General features: G+C 37.7%; 7 protein-coding genes across 8 annotated transcripts in view; 1 reads left to right on the top strand and 6 right to left on the bottom strand.

Annotated features, from left to right (window-relative positions):
* Positions 1–25,861, top strand: part of LOC144646018 (digestive cysteine proteinase 2-like) — a 47,962-nt gene that overhangs the window by 15,846 nt on the left and 6,255 nt on the right. The gene's annotated exons all lie outside the window — the stretch shown is intronic.
* Positions 3,204–4,101, bottom strand: LOC144646036 (trace amine-associated receptor 9-like). Its single transcript, XM_078505558.1, has one exon. It carries the CDS (start codon positions 4,059–4,061, stop codon positions 3,204–3,206), a length of 858 nt encoding a protein of 285 aa, XP_078361684.1. The 5' UTR covers positions 4,062–4,101.
* Positions 7,044–10,609, bottom strand: LOC144646033 (melanocortin receptor 5-like). Its single transcript, XM_078505554.1, has 2 exons — positions 10,528–10,609; positions 7,044–8,599 (listed from the first exon to the last, which is right to left on the bottom strand). The coding sequence occupies exon 2, from the start codon at positions 8,442–8,444 to the stop codon at positions 7,521–7,523; it is 924 nt and encodes a 307-aa protein (XP_078361680.1). The 5' UTR covers positions 8,445–8,599; positions 10,528–10,609; the 3' UTR covers positions 7,044–7,520.
* LOC144646035 (melanocyte-stimulating hormone receptor-like) lies at positions 11,555–14,205 on the bottom strand. The gene is made up of 2 exons (XM_078505557.1): positions 13,833–14,205; positions 11,555–13,167 (listed from the first exon to the last, which is right to left on the bottom strand). Exon 2 carries the CDS (start codon positions 13,043–13,045, stop codon positions 12,137–12,139), a length of 909 nt encoding a protein of 302 aa, XP_078361683.1. The 5' UTR covers positions 13,046–13,167; positions 13,833–14,205; the 3' UTR covers positions 11,555–12,136.
* On the bottom strand, positions 15,029–17,608 carry LOC144646032 (melanocyte-stimulating hormone receptor-like). The gene is made up of 2 exons (XM_078505553.1): positions 16,971–17,608; positions 15,029–16,305 (listed from the first exon to the last, which is right to left on the bottom strand). The coding sequence occupies exon 2, from the start codon at positions 16,181–16,183 to the stop codon at positions 15,260–15,262; it is 924 nt and encodes a 307-aa protein (XP_078361679.1). The 5' UTR covers positions 16,184–16,305; positions 16,971–17,608; the 3' UTR covers positions 15,029–15,259.
* On the bottom strand, positions 18,739–20,805 carry LOC144646031 (melanocyte-stimulating hormone receptor-like). The gene is made up of 2 exons (XM_078505552.1): positions 20,450–20,805; positions 18,739–19,784 (listed from the first exon to the last, which is right to left on the bottom strand). The coding sequence occupies exon 2, from the start codon at positions 19,660–19,662 to the stop codon at positions 18,739–18,741; it is 924 nt and encodes a 307-aa protein (XP_078361678.1). The 5' UTR covers positions 19,663–19,784; positions 20,450–20,805.
* LOC144646028 (melanocyte-stimulating hormone receptor-like) lies at positions 22,322–24,848 on the bottom strand. 2 transcript variants are annotated; one of them, XM_078505549.1, is made up of 2 exons: positions 24,495–24,848; positions 22,322–23,380 (listed from the first exon to the last, which is right to left on the bottom strand). In XM_078505549.1, the coding sequence occupies exon 2, from the start codon at positions 23,246–23,248 to the stop codon at positions 22,322–22,324; it is 927 nt and encodes a 308-aa protein (XP_078361675.1). In that variant the 5' UTR covers positions 23,249–23,380; positions 24,495–24,848. The 2 variants fall into 2 exon arrangements, with proteins under 2 accessions (XP_078361675.1, XP_078361676.1); XM_078505550.1 differs by lacking the exon at positions 24,495–24,848 and adding an exon at positions 23,485–24,012.

Genomic DNA, 25,861 nt, shown 5'->3' with positions numbered 1-25,861 from the left:
CAACCCTTTCAATTACCGAGAAATGAAGCACCTCATTTTACAAGTCTTGCGCGTTTTCCGCCATTACTTGTTGCAAGCTGGCGAACCGTTTCGTTCAGTCGTTTCGTTTGGTTTTGTTTCAGTATCATCAGAGTTGAAACGAAATCCCTTGAAACATGCCAGTGTTCTATTTGAATGTGTGTTGCAAAAGTCAAAGTGGTTTTTCTTTTGTGGATATATAAAAAGCCTTAAAAGGTTTAAAACGCTTAAATAAATGAGGCTTGCTTTTAAAAGTGATTAACTACATTGAAATTACCTGAGAAATATTGACCTAATCCAAATCTCCTCTTGTAGTGTCAACTCGTAGCTAGCAACATAAACTCGAATTATTATTCCACACGGGCAAAGATAAACACCTCGCAGCTGCCTTTTTTTAATTTTTGAGTGTGTTCCTGTTTCGATGTGAATTAATTTTATTCAACGCCGTGGAATTTACTGTTTTAAGTGACGTTTTGTTGGCAACACGCAACGTTAGTGCCGACCGAACAAAGAAAAAATTTCAGAAACACCTCAACAGATGCTTTCTTTATTTAAAACGCTGGGATGATTGAAAAATTATTGGTTTTGGGCTGTTTTTTTGTCCATAACACATGACATGAATATAAGCAAGCTCGATATATGTATGGAGATTCTGGTATCACATATGTTAAATTTATATGCTGTAAAACATGACAAAAAACAAATTCACCTATCTGGTTAACTTACTTGCCTTTGATATTAAACGTCGACTATTCTTGGGAATTGATGAAATGTTAAAGAGAAACCGAAAGTTTAAATTGTGTATTATGGTCATTTTTTAAATTTTATTTATTTCTTCGAACCAATGTGGGATTCTAAGGGACAGACCATTAGAAAAGTGATGGGGGGGGGGGGGGTGGGGAAAAAACCAAAAAAAAATTCATGCAAGCCAAAATGGCAAGAAAAAAAAATTCGTGCAAAGGGGAAGGCAAAGAAACAAAATTCGTGCAGAAAGAAAGGTCCTATTAAGCACTGAAAATACCTGTCATCATTTAACACTTGATGAGATCAATTACGAAATATATGGTGGAGAACGCTGAAAATAGCATTTCCGAGCCTAGAAATTTCAAAATTTTCTGGGGGAGCATGCCCCCAGACGCCCCTAGGTGGACTGTGATCATAACATTCGTTTCAATCGTTTCTCTCCAGCCTGCGTAGATTGCTTACCAGTTAACTCATTTCTCAAACAGATTGCAAAACATGACTGGAGTGGTTTTAGTTTCTGTTGTCAATTCCTGTCAAATATGATTTCTGTAGTAATTATTTATGAATTTCTATTACGTATTGTTTCAGTTTTTGCATATGTTTATGTCTAAGATTTCTCATGGACTTTACACGGAAATATGTGAAAAACACAAATCTACTATTCGAAGTGAGAAATTCATCCTGCTTTGGTGTGTTAAGAAGCGAAAGAAGATGTGCATAGAATTACAGTGTCCATTAGGGACACAGGGTGGTGTATGATTGGGATCGCACTTTAAAAGCTGATATGAATTCAAAAACCTCTAATCCATTACAGACAATCAAAAATACTTTTTTAACTATTTTTTGTAGAAGTGGGGTGGGTCATGTAATTTCCAACCCCTGATCAGGGGTGGGTCAGTCAGTTTTGAGCTAGAAGGAAGGGGTGGGTCACATATTTTTCAGCCTCCACTTTTCCAATTGCACCACCCCTTGACCCCCGTCTCTCTCCCCCCCCCCCCCCTTCGGTACTTCTTGACAGTCCCAAAAGGATGAAATCAATGAACAACAGCATTTTTAAAATATTTAAACAATTAAGTAAATAATCAATAAAGCAATATTTGTCAAAAACATGGTATAAAGTAGCAATACATGACATTAGTCTGAAAAAAAAAAAAAACATTTATCTGGGAGGCCATGGGTTCGACTCCCGTCGGGGACTCAGATTTTTTCTTTGTCCCACGCTCGTGTCATGTTTAATAATTTCCTCACTAAAAAAACATTTGTCTAAAAAAAAATTCGAGCAGAGGGTTCACCCGAAAAAAAAATTCCTGCACAAGAAATGGACAGAAAAAAATTCGTGCAAGCCGAAAATTCCCCACCCCCCCCCCCCTATCACTTTTCTAATGGTCCGTCCCTAAAATGAACATTGAAAAAAAAATCCAAATCGTTTTTCCTCACCGCGTTTTAGTCGTATTCAAGTATTCTTGTTCCTACTCACGCCTTCACTAGCCCTATTTCTCCACGTTGCACGCCGTTGCGCGGTTTTTGACGCAACCGGAAGTAAAATTTCACGTGTTTGGACGGTTAAAACGCGGTGAAGAAAAAACGATTCCTATGTTCTCATCACGATTCCGTTTAGATTCGATCAAGCAAATACACACGTATTTCATATACACTTTACGGTGAAATCTGGAATAATTTTACTAGCGCTCCATCGATCATTGTCTCCTAGGGTCAATAAACCGATTAGAAAATTGCATGAACATTCACGAGTATACCAAAGCTTACCGTTTAGTGAACGCCGGCCGTGGCTGTGATAAACACGCTCATAGAAATACAATGCTTCAATTTGACAAGTTATAAAAGTTGTGTTGATAAACTGTTTTAGCTGAAAGATGTGTTGCAGTTTCGAGTCGAGTCGTAGCTGCCAACAAAAACTGAAATAATGAATTATTCCGTGGGGAGAAGTTAGAATCCTTCACAGCTGCTGTTTATTTTATTGTCTCTTTTCTTTCTATTTTTTTCATTAAAAACAACAAACTTTACAATTAAGATCAATTATTTACTCAGAGTAATAGTGATAGCTGAAAACGCTTCTAAGATTATGTGGCTGGTGAGTTAGAGTCCTTGCCTAGTGCTGTAGTTCTCCGCCTTTTATAACCGCTTTCCTTCTTGGAAAATGGTTAATAACAAAATTAAGCATTTCAAATCCTAACAAACCCGTCTAGAGGAAGTCTCCATTTTCATTGTCCAGATTAAATTGTTACCTTCATTGTGTTTAGACCAAGTTAAGAGGCGTAGTTTGTGTTGGTGCTGCTTTTTTCCTGTGCTTCACAAATTGTATTTATGGTTCTTGCTTTAAAATTGCGATGCTTGCTGTCAAATATACCAAACAATTAACTTGAGAAGCAGCCAAACTGTGTGATTGTCTCCTTCACTGCTTGTCGTACCTCTCTCAACTTCTAGCAATACAGAAATGGATTAATGGATAAGTTTAACAAAAGCAGAGATATTGTTATAGCCCAAGCGATGTCAAGAGATGATTTAGATAATCCGGTGACTGCAATTATACCTACGAATATAGCATATGGAAGATAACAAGCCAGTAATGTCATCTGTATCCACAGTGCACTAGACACTGTCTTTCTGTATCGTGCTATATTCAGTGCAATTCCTCCTCCATTCTGTTGTCTTTGCTGAACATGGTCTTGCACTTGAGTTTGGTGATGGCGAAGTGTAAGATAAATTTTCGTGTAACAGAAAGATGAGGTTACTATGCACAATAACACTATAATGCAGGCGATGCTTGAAGCAATCAGAAAATTGAAAAACACTATCGTTCCAACAGCAGCACTCAAAAGCCAAAAGGAAACAACAACAAGCTGCACTCTCCTCAAAGTTACTACCTGTCTGTATCTCAGCCCCAACAACAAGGCGAGCAGTCTGTCAATACTTATTGCAGTCAGTGTGAACAGAGATACCCCACAAAACATTAAACCTATAGTCTCATAAAAGATTTTAAGGTAGTGGCAACGCTTGGAGTGTTCTGGAGACATAAAATAGCTTATGCGAAGAGGCTGTGTAATGAGACCCACACCAAGGTCGGTGCTTGCCAGGCAACCTAGCAGAAGTTTTGATGGTGGATGAAGGGACGACACCTTTTGAAGGGAAATAATTATGAGAACATTCCCAAGTAATGCCGTGATGGAGAGAGGAACATTAAAAGATAAAATAGATATCTTCTGATGTGTTGTAAGACCTATTGTACAGACTAACTCTTGGTCTGTAATGTGGCTTTCATCTTCAGTTAAGTTCGCCATTTTGTTTTGAGCTAGTTAAGACAAGAGTTATCGTTCCTGTAGTTCTGGACTGTCAGTAAGTCGTTTCCAACAATCGTCTATTGCTTCATTGTGCTGGTCCTAACACCTGCATGTTCTGATGGCTTTTTCCTGGTGATTAGAAAATGATATGGGTTTTCAGTGTAGAAAATGGCAATCGAATACTATTTCCAAACATGAGAGCAGTTGGTAGTGAATTCACTTCTAACCCATGCATGGTAATATTAGCATGTAGCAATCGCTAACGGAACACCCGGTGTTACAAGCATGTCCCACTTTTTTCCTTATTTAAAGCTGGCTGTTGGGGCTCGTGGTTTGGCTCACGGGAAGTTTTGTTCGGTCGAAAATGTATCGACTGTGACATTTACAGCAGAGGAAAGTCAATAAAGCACGGTCGCTTACTCATTCGCTGTTATATGCAATCAACTCTGATTTTGGTTTCAGAGTGTTCCGTTTCTAGTAAATTGTAACAAGACCGAAAGGTGGTCAGGGTGGGCGAGGTTGCGATCGGTTAATCATCCTTGGGAACGAGGTTGCGATCCGTTAATTTTTGATATTGGACGACGTCGTATAATTGGACCTTCTTCTAAATTTGGTCGGCGCTAGCCGGTTAGCTAGAATTAACGGGGAATTGAAAGCCAATCAGAAACAGAAATATTTTGAATGAATAATAATAATTTTTTGGCTGGCACCTGTTCGTGTCGAGCAATCGTTAATTGGACACTGCCCGTTGTTCGGCTGTTACTGATATTTCGTGCAAGAAAGCAAATTACAACTGTTATGATAAACGTTAGTTTGAAGCAAATTAAAAACCAAAGTTTTGCTATAGAGGTTGTTGTTAGAATTTCTAGTTCGCAAATTTCAGAGAAGGTGTGAAAGGTGGCAATATTTTAAAGTGAGAATTCCCAATTAATTATTATTTATTCAAGCTTTAATTATTTTAGCAAATCATTTGTTTTTTAGATCTGTTTCTAATCCTCTCTTTTATTTCCCGCCGGAGAATCCCGGACCTCTTTTTACAAGTACACTGAGCTGAAGTTTGTCCAAAAGTGTGAACTTTTCTGTTTTAACTATATCATAGTCTGCTTTGACAGCCGCTGTCTTGAATTATAATTACTTAGCTCGCTGAACAATGTCAAGAAGTAGCCGTCAGGAAAAACATCCATTGTAAAACTCGTCGCTGTACTGGAGACAAATTGCCGAACGCGAGAATCGCGATAACTTCATTTATGAGTATCGAACGTTTTCGTCAGTCCTTCCAATCACCAAGGAATAGAGTACTTCTTTTTACAAGTATCGCGCATTTTTCGTGATTACTGCAAGCTGGCCAACTCGTTCGTTCCGTTCCGTTTCGTTTCAGTGCCGGACAGTTGCATTTGGATGTTTGTTTCAGAAGTCAAAGCTGTCGTTCTTTTGTTGATAAAAACTACATTGCGCCCTGTGCTTTTAAAAGTGATAAGCTACATTTAAATTACCTGAGAAATATTAATGCTCCTGTAGTCTTGTAGTGTCAAGTCGTAGCTAGCAGGATAAACGCGAATTATAATAGAGATTAAGCTTCACGTTTGTTTTCCCCACGATCGGCAAAAAATAACACTTGCCGTTTGCCGCTTACATGTCAAAGTGATTAGTTTCGTGTTTGGTGTGAATAAGTAAATTACTTTTCTGTTTTTCTGCTGGATTTGTTCCATAATTAGAGAAAAAGTAAACAGAATCAGCCGTATTCTGACCTTTTCCGAACGGAGCTTAATCTCTTTTAATTATTATTTAACACGGAGCAAGTTAAATACCTTTTAGTTTTGAGTGTGTTCCTGTTTCGATATGAATTAATTTTGAACAGTGCCTTCAGTTCAGTGCCTTGAAAATTTAGTGATGTTTTGGCAACACGCGACGTTAGGGCCGATCGAACAAAGAGAAAATTTCTGAAACACCTCAACAGATGCTAGCTTGATTAAAACCGCTAGGAGAATTGAAAAAATATTTGTTTTGGGTTTTGTTGTCCATTACATATGACGTGAATTTAAGTCAATATAAGCAATGTATGGAGATTCTGGTATTAGACATGTTAAGTTAATATGCTGTAAAACATGACAAAATACAAGTTCTCGTTACTGACTAACTTGTCTACTATTCTTGAGAATTGATGAAAGGTTAAAGAGAAACCGAAAGTGTGTATTACAGACTGATGTTTTTTATTACTATTTACGTGTTCGAATCAACCTTGGGACCCTGACGCAACCGGAAGTGAAAATTCACGTGTTTGGTAGGCTTTATTAAGACTGAAAATGTCCTAAAAGCCTTAAATGAAGGATGAATTGCCTTTCAAAGGTAAAATAATTAGGTTGTGCCCCTGCGTGGACTTAGCAAATAATTTATGAATTCAATGTGTAGTTGAAGGAAAACTATGTTAAAGCATGAGAATGACTACATTGCTCAAGTACATGCACCATCTTAACTTTTACAATGAATGTATTTACAAATCAATAAGGGTCTTTGATATGTAGTGCTATCAATACATTCCCATTAACTGACCAGACGGCTTTTATCTTGTAACCATTAGCTAAGATTTAAACAAATAGTTGATCAAAACAACTCATTACTAAGAACACTAGAGAAACCCCACCTTAAGTATGAAGCTGTTTCCATGTAACGGCAACATTTGTAGGTGACAATAGTAGAATAACTATCTTGGAAAAAGTCTGCAAACTTTGAAACAAAAGTGACTGTAAACAACTTATTTACAACCACCAAGAAAAACTCGCTCACTATATGACCTGCTGAGAGCAAAAAATTGGCCATTTTTTTCAAGTTTGTATTTCATAACCTGGCTTAATCTTACTCAGTTGTAACCACCCTTGTATATTTTTCATTTAATATTACCTCTTTGGCGTTCTTCTTCCGTAGAAAACTATTTCTCGAGGTAATTAAATCAATTTTGTACATCAAGAAAAGTGACTTGAAATATTATGGCATTAGCTCCTTTAAAAAGAGGACAACGTTTAATATGTGTGCTTGTCTTACAATGGCAAATTAACTTCACACAATTTCGTACCAGTCGCTGCCATCGGTTTGTGCTTTGTCCCTTGAATACATGACTTTCCATCGCGAGATACCCATTGGGTCTCTTTGATGTCACGTTACTATGAAAGGTCGGGGTAGGTCTAGGCTACTACACATCCTGTAGTGAATGATCTCTGTTTCCGTCACCTGTCTGCTTCACTTTGCATTGCCATGGAAGAACTTACTCCTAAAAATCTTGCCCAGAGAAAGTCCGTATTTTCATTGACCAGATTAAACTGCTTCCCTCCTTTCATGTACAGCATCGATATCAAGGGGGTTGTTTGTGTTCGTGCTGTTGCTGTTTTGTTGTTTTTCTTTACAAATTGCATTTTTGTGGCTTGCTTTTAACTTGGGATACTTATTGTTAAGTACACCAGATAGTTAATTTGAAAAGCAGCAAAACTGTCTGATTGTCTCCTTCGCTGCTTGTCGCACTTCCCTCATCTTCCAACAATACAGTAATGGATTAATGGACGAGTTTAACAAAAGCAGAGATATTGTTATAGCCCAAGCGATGTCGAGAGATGATTTAGTTAATCCGGTGACTGCAATTATTCCAACGAATATAGCATATGGAAGATAACAAGCCAGTAATGTCATCTGTATCCACAGTGCACTAGACACTGTCTTTCTGTATCGTGCTATATTCAGTGCAATTCCTCCTCCATTCTGTTGTCCTTGGTGAACATGGTCTTGCACTTGAGTTTGGTGATGGCGAAGTGTAAGATAGATTTTCGTATAACAGAAGGTTGAGGTTACTATGCACAATAACACTATAATGCAGGCGATGCTTGAAGCAATGAGAAAGTTGTAAAACACTATAGCTGCAACAGAAGCACTAAAGAGCCAAAAGGAAACAACAACAAGCCGCACTCTCATCAAAGTTACTACCTGTCTGTATCTAAGTCGCAACCTCAGGGCGAGAAGTCTGTCAATACTTATTGCAGTCATTGTTAACAAAGATACTGCACAAAACATGGAACCTATAGTCTCAAAAAGGATTTTAAGATAGAGGCAATATTTGGAGTGTTCTGGAGACATTTTCATAGAAACGTAAAGAGGTTGTGTTATGAGACCCACACAGAGATCAGTGCTGGCAAGGCAACCAAGCAGAATTTTTGATGGTGGATGAAGGGACGACACTTTTTGAAGAGCAGCAATGATGAGTACATTCCCTAGAAATGCGGTGATGGAGAGAGGAATATTAAATGCTGAAATAAATGTCTTCTGATGTGTTCCAAGACCTGTCGTGCAAAATAACTCTTGGTCTGTAATGTTGTTTTCATCTTTTGTTGAGTTCGCCATTTCGTTTTAAGCTTGTTATGACAAGACTCAGTGTTCCTTTACTTTTTTATCAGTTTCCTTTTAAAAGGGCAGGGCTGTCAGGAAAGACGTTTCCAACAATCTTCTATACTTGTTTCATCATGCTGGTCTTAAGGCTGGTTCAGATGTCTTTTTTCCTGGTGATTAGAAAATGATAAAGGGGTTTCAGTTGAGAAAATCGTAATTGAATAATATTTCCAAGCACGCGCCGGAGCAGCTGTGGTGAATCCACTAATTACCCATGGTAATTAGCATCTAGCAACGAAACACGGCTGAAAATTGGTCTGTTCTATTACTTTTCATATTTTCACCTTTCCCCCTTGGACATAATTGTCCCAGAAAATTGCAATAAATAAATATGCTCTTATAATTTTGCCGTCCATTCTATCATTGTAATCTTTTGTCTCTGCAGCGAAAAGTGTTTTATTTGTAGTAAATTTTCCCTTCTAACTCAGCCACTTGTCGAATTAATCGTAAAAAGGGCTTAATTTTATATTATTATTTTTTAATATGATGTCTCAAATCCTGTGATGGTGTTGTTTTTATCATTGTGCAGTCGTTCAGCCGACGGTGTTATGAACACACAGCGGTTTTCACTGTAGAATCGAGGTAGAATTTCAGAATTTGTTCCAATCAGAAGTAAACCTAAAACCAATCGTGGCTCCTTCGCACACGTTTTCCCGCGCTTCTTGCCGACTTCCTGTATTTACTTTGAGTTTTGATTGGTTCACTGTATTGTCGTACTTTGTGACTGGCCAGAGGACTTTGTTTGAATTTCCTGTTCGCAAGTTTCAGAGAAGATATGAACGGTGGCTTTGTTTTTTTTTTTGTAGAAATACTAAATTCATGATTATTCAAGCTTTAAGCTTCTTATTTTGGCAAATAGCTGGATTTTTGTTTTCTAGATCTGTTTCTATCTAGATCAGTTTCTTATCCTCTCTTTTATTTTTCTTCTACATGAGACTATAACTATAACTATATAGCTTGTTCAACAGATAAGCTGTTTCACTTTTGGTTTTTATGAGAATTTCAAATGCATTTGTTACGACAAATTAAGTGAAAAAATAACAATGGTTACGGCGGCACCAGCAGCGATCCCATGGATACCATATATTATATTTCAGTTATTCACCCAGTGACAATAACCACAATTAGTTAGACCGTTAATTTCTTGAGAGTGGCACCTGTTTATCGCGAGCAATCGTTAATTCTAAATTGGTCTGCTGGGCTATCTTGGGGTTGCTTTAGTGTAAAAAAACCCCAACACATTAGTAGTGTAGGATAAACGTTGTCTGGAGCAAACCTAGTAACAAAGTTTTGCTAAAGAGGGCGTTGTTTGAATTTCTAGTTTGCGAATCTCAAAGAATATATTAAAGATGGCTATGTTTGCCAGAATTAGTAAATTCATGATTATTTAAACTTTTGGCTTTTTATTTTAGCAAACCGCTTGATTTTTGTTTTCCAGATCAGTTTCTAATCCCCTCTTTTATTTACATACATAAATACCTACATAATTATTTCCCCTTTACACGAAAGGGGGGCGAACTCCTCTCGCTTTTTTGTCATTTTACTGACCTCAGCTTGTCCAAAAGTGTGATTTTAAACTTTTTATAGCTATAACATAGACTGCTTTTAGAGACGCTATCTTAAATTATTATTTTTTAGCATGCTGAACGCTGTCAAGATATACCAGTCGGGAAAAATATCCATTGTAATTCGTCGCGTTACTGGAGACCTATTTTCTTCGCCGAAACTTTATTTGCTAATGAGAATCGAACGTTTGCGTCAACCCTTTCAATCACCGAGAAATGGAGCACCTCATTTTACAAGTCTTGCGCGTTTTCCGCCATTACTTATTGAAAGCTGGCGAACCGTTTCGTTCAGTCGTTTCGTTTGGTTTTGTTTCAGTATCATCAGAGACATGCCAGTGTTCTATTTGGATGTGTGTTGCAAAAGTCAAAGTGGTTTTTCTTTTGTGGATATATAAAAAGCCTTAAAAGGTTTTTAAAAAACGCTTGAATAAATGAGGCTTGCTTTTAAAAGTGATTAACTACATTGAAATTACCTGAGAAATATTGACCTAATCCAAAGCTCCTCTTGTAGTGTCCACTCGTTGCTAGCAACATAAATTCAAATTATTATTCCACACGGACAAAAATTAACACCTCGCAGCTGCCTTGTTTTAATTTTTGAGTGTGTTCCTGTTTCGATGTGAATTAATTTTATTCAACGCCGTGGAATTTACTGTTTTAAGTGACGTTTTGTTGGCAACACACAACGTTAGTGCCGACCGAACAAAGAAAAAATTTCAGAAACACCTCAACAGATGCTTTCTTTATTTAAAACGCTGGGATGATTGAAAAATTATTGGTTTTGGGTGTTTTTTTTTTGTCCATAACACATGACATGAATATAAGCAAGCTCGTTATATGTATGGAGATTCTGGTATCACATATGTTAAATTTATATGACGTAAAACATGACAAAATACAAATTCTCCCTACTTATTAACATACTTGTCCGACTATTCTTGGGAATTGATGAAATGTTAAAGAGAAACAGAAATTTTGAAACCAACGTGGGAACCTAATACGAACATCGAATAAAGAATCAAAATCGTTTTTTCACCACGGCGTTTTATTCGTATTCTTAGTAGTCGTATTCAAGTATTCTTGTTCCTACGTCACACCTCCACCAGCCCTATATCCCCACTTTACGCCTGACTCGTCCCCAGTCGTCTCTTATGATTCCCTCCGGGTTCAGTTAAGACGGACTCAAAAGACGACTGGGTCGAGTCAGACGTTGCGCGGTTTTTGGACGCAACCGGAAGTGAAAATTCATGTGTTCGGACGGCTAAAACTCGGTGATGAAAAACGGTTCTGATTTCTTTTTTCCCGATGTTCACATCACGATTCCGTTTAGATTCGATCAAGCAAATACACACGTCTTTCATACACACTTTTCGGTGAAATCTGAAATAATTTTACTAGCGCTCCATCGATCATTGTCTCCTAGGGTCAATAAACGAATTAGAAGATTGCTTGAACATTCACAAGTACACCAAAGCTTACCGCTTAGTGAACGCCGGCCGTGGCTGTGATAAACACGCTCATAGAACTTCAATGCTTCAATTTGACAAGTTATAAAAGTTGTGTTAAGAAAACTTAGCTGAAAGATGTGTTGTAGTGTCGAGTCGAGTCGTAGCTACCAACAAAAAAAATAATGAATTATTTCGTGGGGAGAAGTTAGAACCTTTCACAGCTGCTGTTTATTTTATTGTCTCTTTTCTTTCTATTTTTTTTTTTTTTCATTAAAAAACAACAAACTTTACAATTAAGATCAATTATTTACTCAAAGTAATAGTAATAGCTGAAAACACTTCTAAGATTTTGTGGCTGGTGTGTTATAGTCCTAGCTTAGTGCTGTGGTTCTCCGCCTTTTATAACCGCTTTCCTTCTTGGAAATAGGTTAATAACAAAATTAAGCATTTCAAATCCTAACAAACCCATCCAGAGGAAGTCTCCATTTTCATTGGCCAGATTAAACTGTCACCTTCTTCGTGTTTAGACCAAGAAGCGTTGTTCGTGTTGGTACTTTTTTTGGTGTGCTTCACAAGTTGTATTTATTGTGCTTGCTTTCAACTTGTGATTCTTGCTGTCAAATATACCAAACAGTTAACATGATAACCAGCACTTGATTGTCTCCTTCACTGCTTGTCTTACTTCCTTCATCTTCCAACAATACAGAAATGGATTCAGGGTGGAGTTTAACAAAACTAGAGATATTGTTACGTGAGTAGGAAATGGTGTTTGTAATCCAGTGATAACAACAGTAGATGTGACGATACCATATGGAAGATAACAAGCCAGCAATGTCATCTGTATCCACAGTGCACTAGACACTGTCTTTCTGTATCGTGCTATATTTAGTGACATTCCTCCTCCATTCTGTTGTTCTTGGTGAACATGGTCTTGCACTTGAGTTTGGTGATGGCGAAGCGCGAGATAGATTTTAATATAACAGAAAGATGAGGTTACTATACACAGAAATAGTACTATGCAGGCGATGCTTAAAGCAATAAGAAAGTTAAAAAACACCATAGTTGCAACAGAAGCACTGAAAAGCCAAATGGAGACAATAACAAGCCACACTCTCTTCAAAGTTACTACCTGTCTGTATCTTAGCCCCAACAACAGGGCGAGAAGTCTGTCTACACTTATTGCAGTCAGTGTTAACAGAGATACTGCACAGAACGTTGAACCTATGGTTTCAAAAAGGATTGTAAGGTGGTGACAACGTTTGGAGTGTTCTGGAGACATTGCTACAGCAACGTAAAGAGGCTGTGTAATAAGGCCTACGCACAGATCAGTGCTCGCAAGGCAACCTAGCAGAATTTTTGATGGTGGATGAACGGACGTCACCTTGCGAAGAGCAACAATGATGAGAACATTCCCTAGAAATGCCGTGATGGAGAGAGGAATACTTAAAATGAAAAGAAACATCCTTTGATGTTTTCCAAGAGATATCGTGCAAAATAACTCTTGAACGATATTGAGGTTTTCATATTTTGTTACGTTCGCCATTTTGTTTCAAGCCAGATAAAACGCTTTTATCAGATTTGTTTAAGAAGACCCGTTGAACAACTGGGCCCAGGATCTGTTACAAAGACGTTTTCAATACTCTTCCACCGCTTCTATCGTCTTTCCTGTTGATTAGAAAGTATATTTTTACTACACAAAATCGCAATCATGAAAGCTAACGAACGGCCATTTCAGTCGAGTTTCCCAAACACGGGTACTAGGAATTATTTAATGGTTTGTTTCCAAGCGACTACCAAATGTCAAGACGTATCTTAGGCTCACGGCAAATTAGTTTTGTTTGGTCTAAAATAGATTAACTTTGACATTTACGGCAGAGGAAACTCCATGAAATATCTGCGAGCGCCGGGTTTGAGGAGCAGCAAAAGTCGTATTCCAGCGGCAAACAGAAGATTTTACAATTATATTATGTATAATCTGTCGGCGAAAGAGAATTTGTTGCTCCCAATCATTTTTGAGGTCGCCCTGACATTTCGCTGGAACCCATTTATACAATAACGCGTCACTTGTGTGAGTAAAGCGTCTTGCCTTGGAACACGGGCTCTCATCTTCAAATTAATCACTCCTTTCAAAGTATTATAGCTTACAATTTCTAACAGTAAATTACATTCACCGAAATGAATAACTTTCTTTTCATAATTCCTAGCAAATTTCATTGTTTGTTTTGGAATTCGGATTATAGCAAGTGATCTATCCGCGTTATAGGTCACATTTCTGACACATAAATTCACGTTATGTTCATAATAATTTAGCTAATTTTAAATTTACTCACCTTCCTTTTTCAGTGAAAGGCAATTTTTTATAACCACTAAAGAAGAAGACTTTGCCGTCGCACAACTGTCTTAAAGAGGAAGTGTTTATAGTCTTACAAGTACCATGCAGGTGGTAGTGTTTGTCACGTTCTAGGTCTGTTTCTAATACTTTCTTATCTCTCCGCTACTGAGCGAGGTTGTAATCTCTCTGTCAGATAAATTTAGCCCTGCGTAAGGATTTTTTGGTCTGAGATTTCTCCAAACTGTGACCACTTTTGCTGTTATGACAATGGACTGTTTCGAAAGATTATCTTAGGTTACCGAGTGCTGTCAAGTTATGCAAATTATTCCGGCACCGCGTCTTGTTCTGCTGCAGATGTTGTGCTTTTTTCTGAGTCGTGATTGGCTGCGGATACTTCCTCTCTATCGAATTACGATAGCAGGTTGTCTGTCAATGTCAATAACGTATTTATGGAAAATTTTAAGCTTTGTTTGAGCAAAAATCACCAGAACGACTATTTGTCTCTTTCAGGGAAAGAAAATTGCTGTACTTGGGCTGGACGTTGTAAACTTGACCGATTTCGCTAAAATGTTCTCGGATAAAAAAAATACTTCTAGAAAACGGCGTCTCTAGTTTTTGAAATTTGATCTCCTGAAGAATTTCCAGTTTGTTTGTGAAAGAGAGCATGTCTGGTTACAAGAATATTGAACTTTGAGAGGGTATGTATACCCATGCGTCGAAAAAGCTAGGTGAAATGACGAATATCGCTTCTTATCGTATTATTACCAAATAAAGACAGTTAAATTTTTGATATTTGAAAGACATATTCGAATTCCTTGATAATTTGCATGTTTTAAGAAAACGCATACTTCAATTTTTTTAAAGCATTAATGCAAAACACCATTAGGTCAGCTGAACCTAATTATTGTCACACAAAGATTGTTTTGAACTGCGCTGCATTTAATTTTCTTGTGCTTAATTCTTCCTGTCAACTCAACTGAACGAGCCAACACCCGTAATACAGCAACATTGGTTAGAGTCTTCTGAATGCAAATTGCTCGATATCAGCTACATTAAATTAACAACTAACAAGTGAAAAAGAGAACAAAAGAAAGATGTCATCTCTCATCTATTACGCTCCTAAAACAAACCACACGGAATATTGGACGAACATTCACTAGTACAACGAAACTCATCAATTTAATTTTGGTAAAAGCGATCACGACTGCTCGTCGTGATAAATAAGTGCAGTGAGACACTGGGGAACACGCCTACAGAGCTGCAATACTTTAGTAAGTTATCTTACTAAAGCTATGTAAATAAAATATGTAGCCGTATTATTAACTCAAGTAAAAGTAATATAGGATCAAGTAGACCGAACTAAATTACATCAAGTGTAAGCATCTTTACCATTTCTCATAACATGCAACTAAGGATACCAAACGGTTAACTTGAGAAGCAGCAAAACTGTCTGATTGTCTCCTTCACTGCTTGTCGTACCATTCTCATTTTCCAGCAATACAGTAATGGATTAATGGACGAGTTTAACAAAAGCAGAGATATTGTTATAGCCCAAGCAAAGTTAAGAGATGGTGTATGTAATCCAGGTATAAGAACTGCAGCTACGAATATACCATATGGAAGATAACAAGCCAGTAATGTCATCTGTATCCACAGTGCACTAGACACTGTTTTTCTATATCGTGCTATATTCAGTGCAATTCCTCCTCCATTCTGTTGTCCTTGCTGAACATGGTCTTGCACTTGAGTTTGGTGATGGCGAAGTGTAAGATAGATTTTAATGTAACAATAGGTTGAGGTTACTATACACAGAAACAGTACTATGAAGGCGTAAGTTAAAGAAATGCGAAAGGTGTACAAACGTAAGATTGCAACAGCAGCACAAGAAAGCCAAACAGAAACCACAAAGGCCCACACTCTCCTCAAAGTTACTACCTGTCTGTATCTTAGTCCCAACAACAGGGCGAGAAGTCTGTCTACACTTATTGCAGTCAGTGTTAACAGAGATACTGCACAGAACGTTGAACCTATGGTTTCAAAAAGGATTGTAAGGTGGTGACAACGTTTGGAGTGTTCTGGAGACATTGCTACAGCAACGTATAGAGGCTGTGTAATAAGGCCTACGCACAGATCAGTGCTCGCAAGGCAACCTAGCAGAATTTTTGATGGTGGATGAACGGACGTCACCTTGCGAAGAGCAACAATGATGAGAACATTCCCTAGAAATGCCGTGATGGAGAGAGGAATACTTAAAATGAAAAGAAACATCCTTTGATGTTTTCCAAGAGATATCGTGCAAAATAACTCTTGAACGATATTGAGGTTTTCATATTTTGTTACGTTCGCCATTTTGTTTCAAGCCAGATAAAACGCTTTTATCAGATTTGTTTAAGAAGACCCGTTGAACAACTGGGCCCAGGATCTGTTACAAAGACGTTTTCAATACTCTTCCACCGCTTCTATCGTCTTTCCTGTTGATTAGAAAGTATATTTTTACTACACAAAATCGCAATCATGAAAGCTAACGAACGGCCATTTCAGTCGAGTTTCCCAAACACGGGTACTAGGAATTATTTAATGGTTTGTTTCCAAGCGACTACCAAATGTCAAGACGTATCTTAGGCTCACGGCAAATTAGTTTTGTTTGGTCTAAAATAGATTAACTTTGACATTTACGGCAGAGGAAACTCCATGAAATATCTGCGAGCGCCGGGTTTGAGGAGCAGCAAAAGTCGTATTCCAGCGGCAAACAGAAGATTTTACAATTATATTATGTATAATCTGTCGGCGAAAGAGAATTTGTTGCTCCCAATCATTTTTGAGGTCGCCCTGACATTTCGCTGGAACCCATTTATACAATAACGCGTCACTTGTGTGAGTAAAGCGTCTTGCCTTGGAACACGGACTCTCATCTTCAAATTAACCACTCCTTTCAAAGTATTATAGCTTACAATTTCTAACAGTAAATTACATTCACCGAAATGAATAACTTTCTTTTCATAATTCCTAGCAAATTTCATTGTTTGTTTTGGAATTCGGATTATAGCAAGTGATCTATCCGCGTTATAGGTCACATTTCTGACACAGAAATTCACGTTATGTTCATAATAATTTAGCTAATTTTAAATTTACTCACCTTCCTTTTTCAGTGAAAGGCAATTTTTTATAACCACTAAAGAAGAAGACTTTGCCGTCGCACAACTGTCTTAAAGAGGAAGTGTTTATAGTCTTACAAGTACCATGCAGGTGGTAGTGTTTGTCACGTTCTAGGTCTGTTTCTAATACTTTCTTATCTCTCCGCTACTGAGCGAGGTTGTAATCTCTCTGTCAGATAAATTTAGCCCTGCGTAAGGATTTTTTGGTCTGAGATTTCTCCAAACTGTGACCACTTTTGCTGTTATGACAATGGACTGTTTCGAAAGATTATCTTAGGTTACCGAGTGCTGTCAAGTTATGCAAATTATTCCGGCACCGCGTCTTGTTCTGCTGCAGATGTTGTGCTTTTTTCTGAGTCGTGATTGGCTGCGGATACTTCCTCTCTATCGAATTACGATAGCAAGTTGTCTGTCAATGTCAATAACGTATTTATGGAAAATTTTAAGCTTTGTTTGAGCAAAAATCACCAGAACGACTATTTGTCTCTTTCAGGGAAAGAAAATTGCTGTACTTGGGCTGGACGTTGTAAACTTGACCGATTTCGCTAAAATGTTCTCGGATAAAAAAAATACTTCTAGAAAACGGCGTCTCTAGTTTTTGAAATTTGATCTCCTGAAGAATTTCCAGTTTGTTTGTGAAAGAGAGCATGTCTGGTTACAAGAATATTGAACTTTGAGACATATTCGAATTCCTTGATAATTTGCATGTTTTAAGAAAACGCATACTTCAATTTTTTTAAAGCATTAATGCAAAACACCATTAGGTCAGCTGAACCTAATTATTGTCACACAAAGATTGTTTTGAACTGCGCTGCATTTAATTTTCTTGTGCTTAATTCTTCCTGTCAACTCAACTGAACGAGCCAACACCCGTAATACAGCAACATTGGTTAGAGTCTTCTGAATGCAAATTGCTCGATATCAGTTTTTTTTTTTTCACTAACAAGTGAAAAAGAGAACAAAAGAAAGATGTCATCCCTCATCTATTACGCTCCCAATTAGATTAACTTGCATTCCACTCTCTCTCCTCGCCATACAACGATGGTATATCATGTAAAATGATAAAATGTAAAATTGTAATTTCTACTGTAATTTATTGTCACTGAAAAGCCCCGTAAGGGGAGTGTCAAATTAAAGTATTGTTTTGTATTGTATTTTAAAGTACAAAATAAATATTTATAAGTCAGAGTACAAGAAATATTTATAACCCACCCATTAATTTTTGCGCGCGCTCATTGGACAAAACGCATCACGTGGTTCATTTTTCGACAATCTCAGTTCAGCCTCGGGCATTATCCTCCAATATACCAGCCGCCTGAAGGGGTTTATTTACTAAATATCTATAAATCGTCATTTCCGGGGTAAATATATATGCCGTTCGAGGTAAACAAATATTTCGTTTTACAATCGAATGCACATTGAATTGCCGAAGGAATTCCGATTCTAAAACAAACCACACGGAATATTGGACGAACATTCACTAGTACAACGAAACTCATCAATTTAATTTTGGTAAAAGCGATCACGACTGCTCGTCGTGATAAATAAGTGCAGTGAGACACTGGGGAACACGCCTACAGAGCTGCAATACTTTAGTAAGTTATCTTACTAAAGCTATGTAAATAAAATATGTAGCCGTATTATTAACTCAAGTAAAAGTAATATAGGATCAAGTAGACCGAACTAAATTACATCAAGTGTAAGCATCTTTACCATTTCTCATAACATGCAACTAAGGACACCAAACGGTTAACTTGAGAAGCAGCAAAACTGTCTGATTGTCTCCTTCACTGCTTGTCGTACCATTCTCATTTTCCAGCAATACAGTAATGGATTAATGGACGAGTTTAACAAAAGCAGAGATATTGTTATAGCCCAAGCAAAGTTAAGAGATGGTGTATGTAATCCAGGTATAAGAACTGCAGCTACGAATATACCATATGGAAGATAACAAGCCAGTAATGTCATCTGTATCCACAGTGCACTAGACACTGTTTTTCTATATCGTGCTATATTCAGTGCAATTCCTCCTCCATTCTGTTGTCCTTGCTGAACATGGTCTTGCACTTGAGTTTGGTGATGGCGAAGTGTAAGATAGATTTTAATGTAACAATAGGTTGAGGTTACTATACACAGAAACAGTACTATGAAGGCGTAAGTTAAAGAAATGCGAAAGGTGTACAAACGTAAGATTGCAACAGCAGCACAAGAAAGCCAAACAGAAACCACAAAGGCCCACACTCTCCTCAAAGTTACTACCTGTCTGTATCTTAGTCCCAACAACAGGGCGAGAAGTCTGTCTACACTTATTGCAGTCAGTGTTAACAGAGATACTGCACAGAACGTTGAACCTATGGTTTCAAAAAGGATTGTAAGGTGGTGACAACGTTTGGAGTGTTCTGGAGACATTGCTATAGCAACGTAAAGAGGCTGTGTAATAAGGCCTACGCACAGATCAGTGCTCGCAAGGCAACCTAGCAGAATTTTTGATGGTGGATGAACGGACGTCACCTTGCGAAGAGCAACAATGATGAGAACATTCCCTAGAAATGCCGTGATGGAGAGAGGAATACTTAAAATGAAAAGAAACATCCTTTGATGTTTTCCAAGAGATATCGTGCAAAATAACTCTTGAACGATATTGAGGTTTTCATATTTTGTTACGTTCGCCATTTTGTTTCAAGCCAGATAAAACGCTTTTATCAGATTTGTTTAAGAAGACCCGTTGAACAACTGGGCCCAGGATCTGTTACAAAGACGTTTTCAATACTCTTCCACCGCTTCTATCGTCTTTCCTGTTGATTAGAAAGTATATTTTTACTACACAAAATCGCAATCATGAAAGCTAACGAACGGCCATTTCAGTCGAGTTTCCCAAACACGGGTACTAGGAATTATTTAATGGTTTGTTTCCAAGCGACTACCAAATGTCAAGACGTATCTTAGGCTCACGGCAAATTAGTTTTGTTTGGTCTAAAATAGATTAACTTTGACATTTACGGCAGAGGAAACTCCATGAAATATCTGCGAGCGCCGGGTTTGAGGAGCAGCAAAAGTCGTATTCCAGCGGCAAACAGAAGATTTTACAATTATATTATGTATAATCTGTCGGCGAAAGAGAATTTGTTGCTCCCAATCATTTTTGAGGTCGCCCTGACATTTCGCTGGAACCCATTTATACAATAACGCGTCACTTGTGTGAGTAAAGCGTCTTGCCTTGGAACACGGACTCTCATCTTCAAATTAACCACTCCTTTCAAAGTATTATAGCTTACAATTTCTAACAGTAAATTACATTCACCGAAATGAATAACTTTCTTTTCATAATTCCTAGCAAATTTCATTGTTTGTTTTGGAATTCAGATTATAGCAAGTGATCTATCCGCGTTATAGGTCACATTTCTGACACATAAATTCACGTTATGTTCATAATAATTTAGCTAATTTTAAATTTACTCACCTTCCTTTTTCAGTGAAAGGCAATTTTTTATAACCACTAAAGAAGAAGACTTTGCCGTCGCACAACTGTCTTAAAGAGGAAGTGTTTATAGTCTTACAAGTACCATGCAGGTGGTAGTGTTTGTCACGTTCTAGGTCTGCTTCTAATACTTTCTTATCTCTCCGCTACTGAGCGAGGTTGTAATCTCTCTGTCAGATAAATTTAGCCCTGCGTAAGGATTTTTTGGTCTGAGATTTCTCCAAACTGTGACCACTTTTGCTGTTATGACAATGGACTGTTTCGAAAGATTATCTTAGGTTACCGAGTGCTGTCAAGTTATGCAAATTATTCCGGCACCGCGTCTTGTTCTGCTGCAGATGTTGTGCTTTTTTCTGAGTCGTGATTGGCTGCGGATACTTCCTCTCTATCGAATTACGATAGCAGGTTGTCTGTCAATGTCAATAACGTATTTATGGAAAATTTTAAGCTTTGTTTGAGCAAAAATCACCAGAACGACTATTTGTCTCTTTCAGGGAAAGAAAATTGCTGTACTTGGGCTGGACGTTGTAAACTTGACCGATTTCGCTAAAATGTTCTCGGATAAAAAAAATACTTCTAGAAAACGGCGTCTCTAGTTTTTGAAATTTGATCTCCTGAAGAATTTCCAGTTTGTTTGTGAAAGAGAGCATGTCTGGTTACAAGAATATTGAACTTTGAGAGGGTATGTATACCCATGCGTCGAAAAAGCTAGGTGAAATGACGAATATCGCTTCTTATCGTATTATTACCAAATAAAGACAGTTAAATTTTTGATATTTGAAAGACATATTCGAATTCCTTGATAATTTGCATGTTTTAAGAAAACGCATACTTCAATTTTTTAAAGCATTAATGCAAAACACCATTAGGTCAGCTGAACCTAATTATTGTCACACAAAGATTGTTTTGAACTGCGCTGCATTTAATTTTCTTGTGCTTAATTCTTCCTGTCAACTCAACTGAACGAGCCAACACCCGTAATACAGCAACATTGGTTAGAGTCTTCTGAATGCAAATTGCTCGATATCAGTTTTTTTTTTTTCACTAACAAGTGAAAAAGAGAACAAAAGAAAGATGTCATCCCTCATCTATTACGCTCCCAATTAGATTAACTTGCATTCCACTCTCTCTCCTCGCCATAGAACGATGGTATATCATGTAAAATGATAAAATGTAAAATTGTAATTTCTACTGTAATTTATTGTCACTGAAAAGCCCCGTAAGGGGAGTGTCAAATTAAAGTATTGTATTGTATTGTATTTTAAAGTACAAAATAAATATTTATAAGTCAGAGTACAAGAAATATTTATAACCCACCCATTAATTTTTGCGCGCGCTCATTGGACAAAACGCATCACGTGGTTCATTTTTCGACAATCTCAGTTCAGCCTCGGGCATTATCCTCCAATATACCAGCCGCCTGAAGGGGTTTATTTACTAAATATCTATAAATCGTCATTTCCGGGGTAAATATATATGCCGTTCGAGGTAAACAAATATTTCGTTTTACAATCGAATGCACATTGAATTGCCGAAGGAATTCCGATTCTAAAACAAACCACACGGAATATTGGACGAACATTCACTAGAACAACGAAACTCATCAATTTAATTTTGGTAAAAGCGATCACGACTGCTCGTCGTGATAAATAAGTGCAGTGAGACACTGGGGAACACGCCTACAGAGCTGCAATACTTTAGTAAGTTATCTTACTAAAGCTATGTAAATAAAATATGTAGCCGTATTATTAACTCAAGTAAAAGTAATATAGGATCAAGTAGACCGAACTAAATTACATCAAGTGTAAGCATCTTTACCATTTCTCATAACATGCAACTAAGGATACCAAACGGTTAACTTGAGAAGCAGCAGAACTGTCTGATTGTCTCCTTCACTGCTTGTCGTACCATTCTCATTTTCCAGCAATACAGTAATGGATTAATGGACGAGTTTAACAAAAGCAGAGATATTGTTATAGCCCAAGCAAAGTTTAGAGATGGTGTATGTAATCCAGGTATAAGAACAGCAGCTACGAATATAGCATATGGAAGATAACAAGCCAGTAATGTCATCTGTATCCACAGTGCACTAGACACTGTTTTTCTATATCGTGCTATATTCAGTGCAATTCCTCCTCCATTCTGTTGTCCTTGCTGAACATGGTCTTGCACTTGAGTTTGGTGATGGCGAAGTGTAAGATAGATTTTAATGTAACAATAGGTTGAGGTTACTATACACAGAAACAGTACTATGAAGGCGTAAGTTAAAGAAATGCGAAAGGTGTACAAACGTAAGATTGCAACAGCAGCACAAGAAAGCCAAACAGAAACCACAAAGGCCCACACTCTCCTCAAAGTTACTACCTGTCTGTATCTTAGTCCCAACAACAGGGCGAGAAGTCTGTCTACACTTATTGCAGTCAGTGTTAACAAAGATACTCCACAAAATGTTAAACCTATGGTGTCAAAAAGAATGCCAAGATGCTGACAACGTTTCGAGGGTTGAGAAGACATTTTATAAACCACAAAGAGAGGCTGTGTTATGAGACCCACACAGAGATCAGTGCTTGCAAGGCAACCTAGCAGAAGTTTCGATGGCGGATGAACGGACGACACCTTTTGAAGAGAAACAATGATGAGAACATTCCCTAGAAATGCTGTGACAGATAGAGAAATATTTAGTGCTGAAATAAATATCTTCTGATGCATTCCGTTAAGGCTTGTCTGGCAAAGTATTTCTTGAACAGTGGTGTGGTTTCCATCTTTAGTCGAGTTCGCCATTTTGTTTCAAGCTAGTTATGACAAGAGCTAATGTACTTCAGTTTAGTTCGTTATCAGTTCTCTTTTGAAAGTCCAGGATCTGTAACGAAGACGATTTCAATACTCTTCAGTCTACTGCAACTGTTGTCTTTCCTGGTGATTAAAACGTATAGTTTTAGTGCAGAAAATCACAGTGGTGAGGACTAACGAATGGCTATTTCGAGTTTGTCAAAATGCAAGCACTCAAATTTGTTTACCTTACACGATATTCTTTCGGAGCATCTAACAATGAAACATCAGATCGTATACGACAAGCATGCCGCATTTATAGCTCATTGGAAGTTGTTGAGACTTTTGTTTCGCCTCATGGCAAGTTTCGCTTGGTCTAGAGCATTTGTCTGTGACATTAACAGCAGAGGAAACTCCAAAAATACCTGGGAGCAGTTTGAGGCACAGCGATAGTCGTATTCCAGCGGTAAACAGTATCATTTGTTGGCGAAATAAATGTTTTTGCCCTTAAGCTTTTTGTTATGTTGCCCTGAGAATTCGCTGGTATGCATTTATACAATGATATGCGAGTCAATTAGGAGGAGAAAGGCACTGTGAGAGCAAAGTGTCTTGCTTTGGTACACAGCACAAGGAGTCTGACGAGGCTCTAACCCGCACTCTCAATATACAGTCACCTTAGAATAACTGCTCCTCTTAACAGCAACATTACAGCAAATAACATTCACCGAAATGGATAACTTTGTTTTATTTCCTGTTAATTTCGTTATTTGTTTTGAAGTGATAATGGGGCGACGCGTAACATGTCACATTTCTGAAACTGGACACATCTCTCTTGAAACTTCCCCTCCCTCCATTTGAATGTTTTCTTTTTATTTTAATGGTTTTCGATATGAGGTTTCTCCAGAACTATGTTTTCCACTTTTGAAATATAATGTACTGACTGTATCTCTAAAATTTTCACCTATCATCTTTAAAATTAAAAGTTAAAGTTGCTCTCTGTTTTTAAGGATTCTTCCGAGGTTAAAATTGTTTTCATTTCGACAAGTTTGACTTGCCTTCAGTCAGTCTGGAAGAAGGCAAGTTATTTTTGCCGAAACGTCGGTTTGGAAACTATTTTAACCTCGGAAGAATTCTGAAAAACAGAGAGCAACTTTAATTTTTAATTGAAATGCACTGCTTTGAAAAGACAAGTTTTTAACTTGTTACTGCTACTTGCTGGGTGGTGCAAGGTAAGCAAAATATTCATTGCAAAACTCACCTTGTGTTTTGATCTGCTGGAGATGGTGCGTTTCTTTCTAACTCTTGATTGACCACGTCGAGTGAATTCTTGCGTCGATTTGAGAGTGTGGAACTAATTTTGTTTTACACTTTTCCTAATAAAGATACTTCAGTCCTTTCTATTGAATTGCGCAGCAGGTTGTCTGACAATGTCACTAAATTATTTATGGCACATTTGAAGTGTTATTTGAGCAAACAGCACCCGAACGACTTTCTAGAAAAGAAAAATTATGTATTTGGTCCTGAAATTGTAAGTTCGATAGATTTGGCTGAAATTTTCTTGGATAATACTCCTTCAAAACGTCGTCTCCTGTTTTGAAATTCGATCTCACTTAAAATTTATGAGAATATTGAACTTTTGAAGGGTATGTATATCCATGCGTCGAAACGGACAGGACCAAGCGAAATGGCCAATCTCGCCTCTTACCGCGTTACTACAAAATAAAGACACTTGAATTTTCGATATTCGAAAGACTCAATTATTCGAATTCTTGCTTTAAGAATAAACACGTTTAATTATTCATAGCATTAGTGGAAAACGCCATTAACTGAGTTGAGATGGTCAGCTGAATCTGATTATTATCACACAAAGCATGTCTGAGCTGCACACTGTATTGTTTTGCGTGTCTCCACCTTTCAAGTGACCGACTTCCCGTTTTAAACCAAACACCTGTAATACAGCAAAAGTGGTAAAAGTCCCCTAAATGTGAATTGGTAGCAATCAGGCTCCAGTTAATCAAAGGGTGGATAACGTTATCCATTTGATAAATCATTGCCACTGGATGAGTGTCAGTCATTAAATAACAAACTGTGCTATCCAGTAGATACCTGTTCATCACTGGGCCCTGCTGTCAATAGTTGGGAAGCCTGACTCAAATCAGTAAGTGAGAAACAGTAAAAGAACCAAAAAAAGATAGGAAAGAAAGATGTCAAATCTCGTCTTTCACGCTGGCAATTAGATTCACATCTCTTTCTTCGCTCTCTCCGACAGTGTATACATGAATTACGTAAAACAGAGCACAATCAGTTATAAATATTTATAAATCGTAACTCACGCGATGGCGGGGTAAACAGCTACGATTCTGGCAACTTTATGTCTGCGTCAGACTTTTTCACTCCCAAGCCTCGCTTGTCTTTTTCTAGAAAAGAAAATTACTGTACTTGGTCCGGACATTGTAAGTTCGACCGATTTGGCTGAAATGTTCTCGGGCAATAGTTCTACAAAACGATGTCTCTGGTTTTTGAAATTTGATCTCACTACAAATTTTCAGTTTGTTGTGAAAGATTGAACTTTGAGAGGGAAAGACCCATGCGTCGAAACGGACAAGATTAGGCGAAATGACGAAT

This window comes from Oculina patagonica, chromosome 3 (genome assembly GCF_052425735.1).
Source record: "Oculina patagonica isolate OP01 chromosome 3, crgOcupat, whole genome shotgun sequence".
In the NCBI taxonomy this organism is placed as follows: Eukaryota; Metazoa; Cnidaria; class Anthozoa; order Scleractinia; family Oculinidae; genus Oculina; species Oculina patagonica.
The sequence above is the reverse complement of the archived record's forward strand: the minus strand, read 5'-3'. Positions and strand labels throughout refer to the sequence as shown.

Excerpts from the sequence above, each read along its gene's own strand:
- LOC144646036 (XM_078505558.1), bottom strand. The coding sequence starts at position 4,061 with ATGGCGAACTTAACTGAAGATGAAAGCCACATTACAGACCAAGAGTTA.
- LOC144646032 (XM_078505553.1), bottom strand. The coding sequence starts at position 16,183 with ATGGCGAACGTAACAAAATATGAAAACCTCAATATCGTTCAAGAGTTA.
- LOC144646033 (XM_078505554.1), bottom strand. The coding sequence starts at position 8,444 with ATGGCGAACTCAACAAAAGATGAAAACAACATTACAGACCAAGAGTTA.
- LOC144646031 (XM_078505552.1), bottom strand. The coding sequence starts at position 19,662 with ATGGCGAACGTAACAAAATATGAAAACCTCAATATCGTTCAAGAGTTA.
- LOC144646035 (XM_078505557.1), bottom strand. The coding sequence starts at position 13,045 with ATGGCGAACGTAACAAAATATGAAAACCTCAATATCGTTCAAGAGTTA.
- LOC144646028 (XM_078505549.1), bottom strand. The coding sequence starts at position 23,248 with ATGGCGAACTCGACTAAAGATGGAAACCACACCACTGTTCAAGAAATA.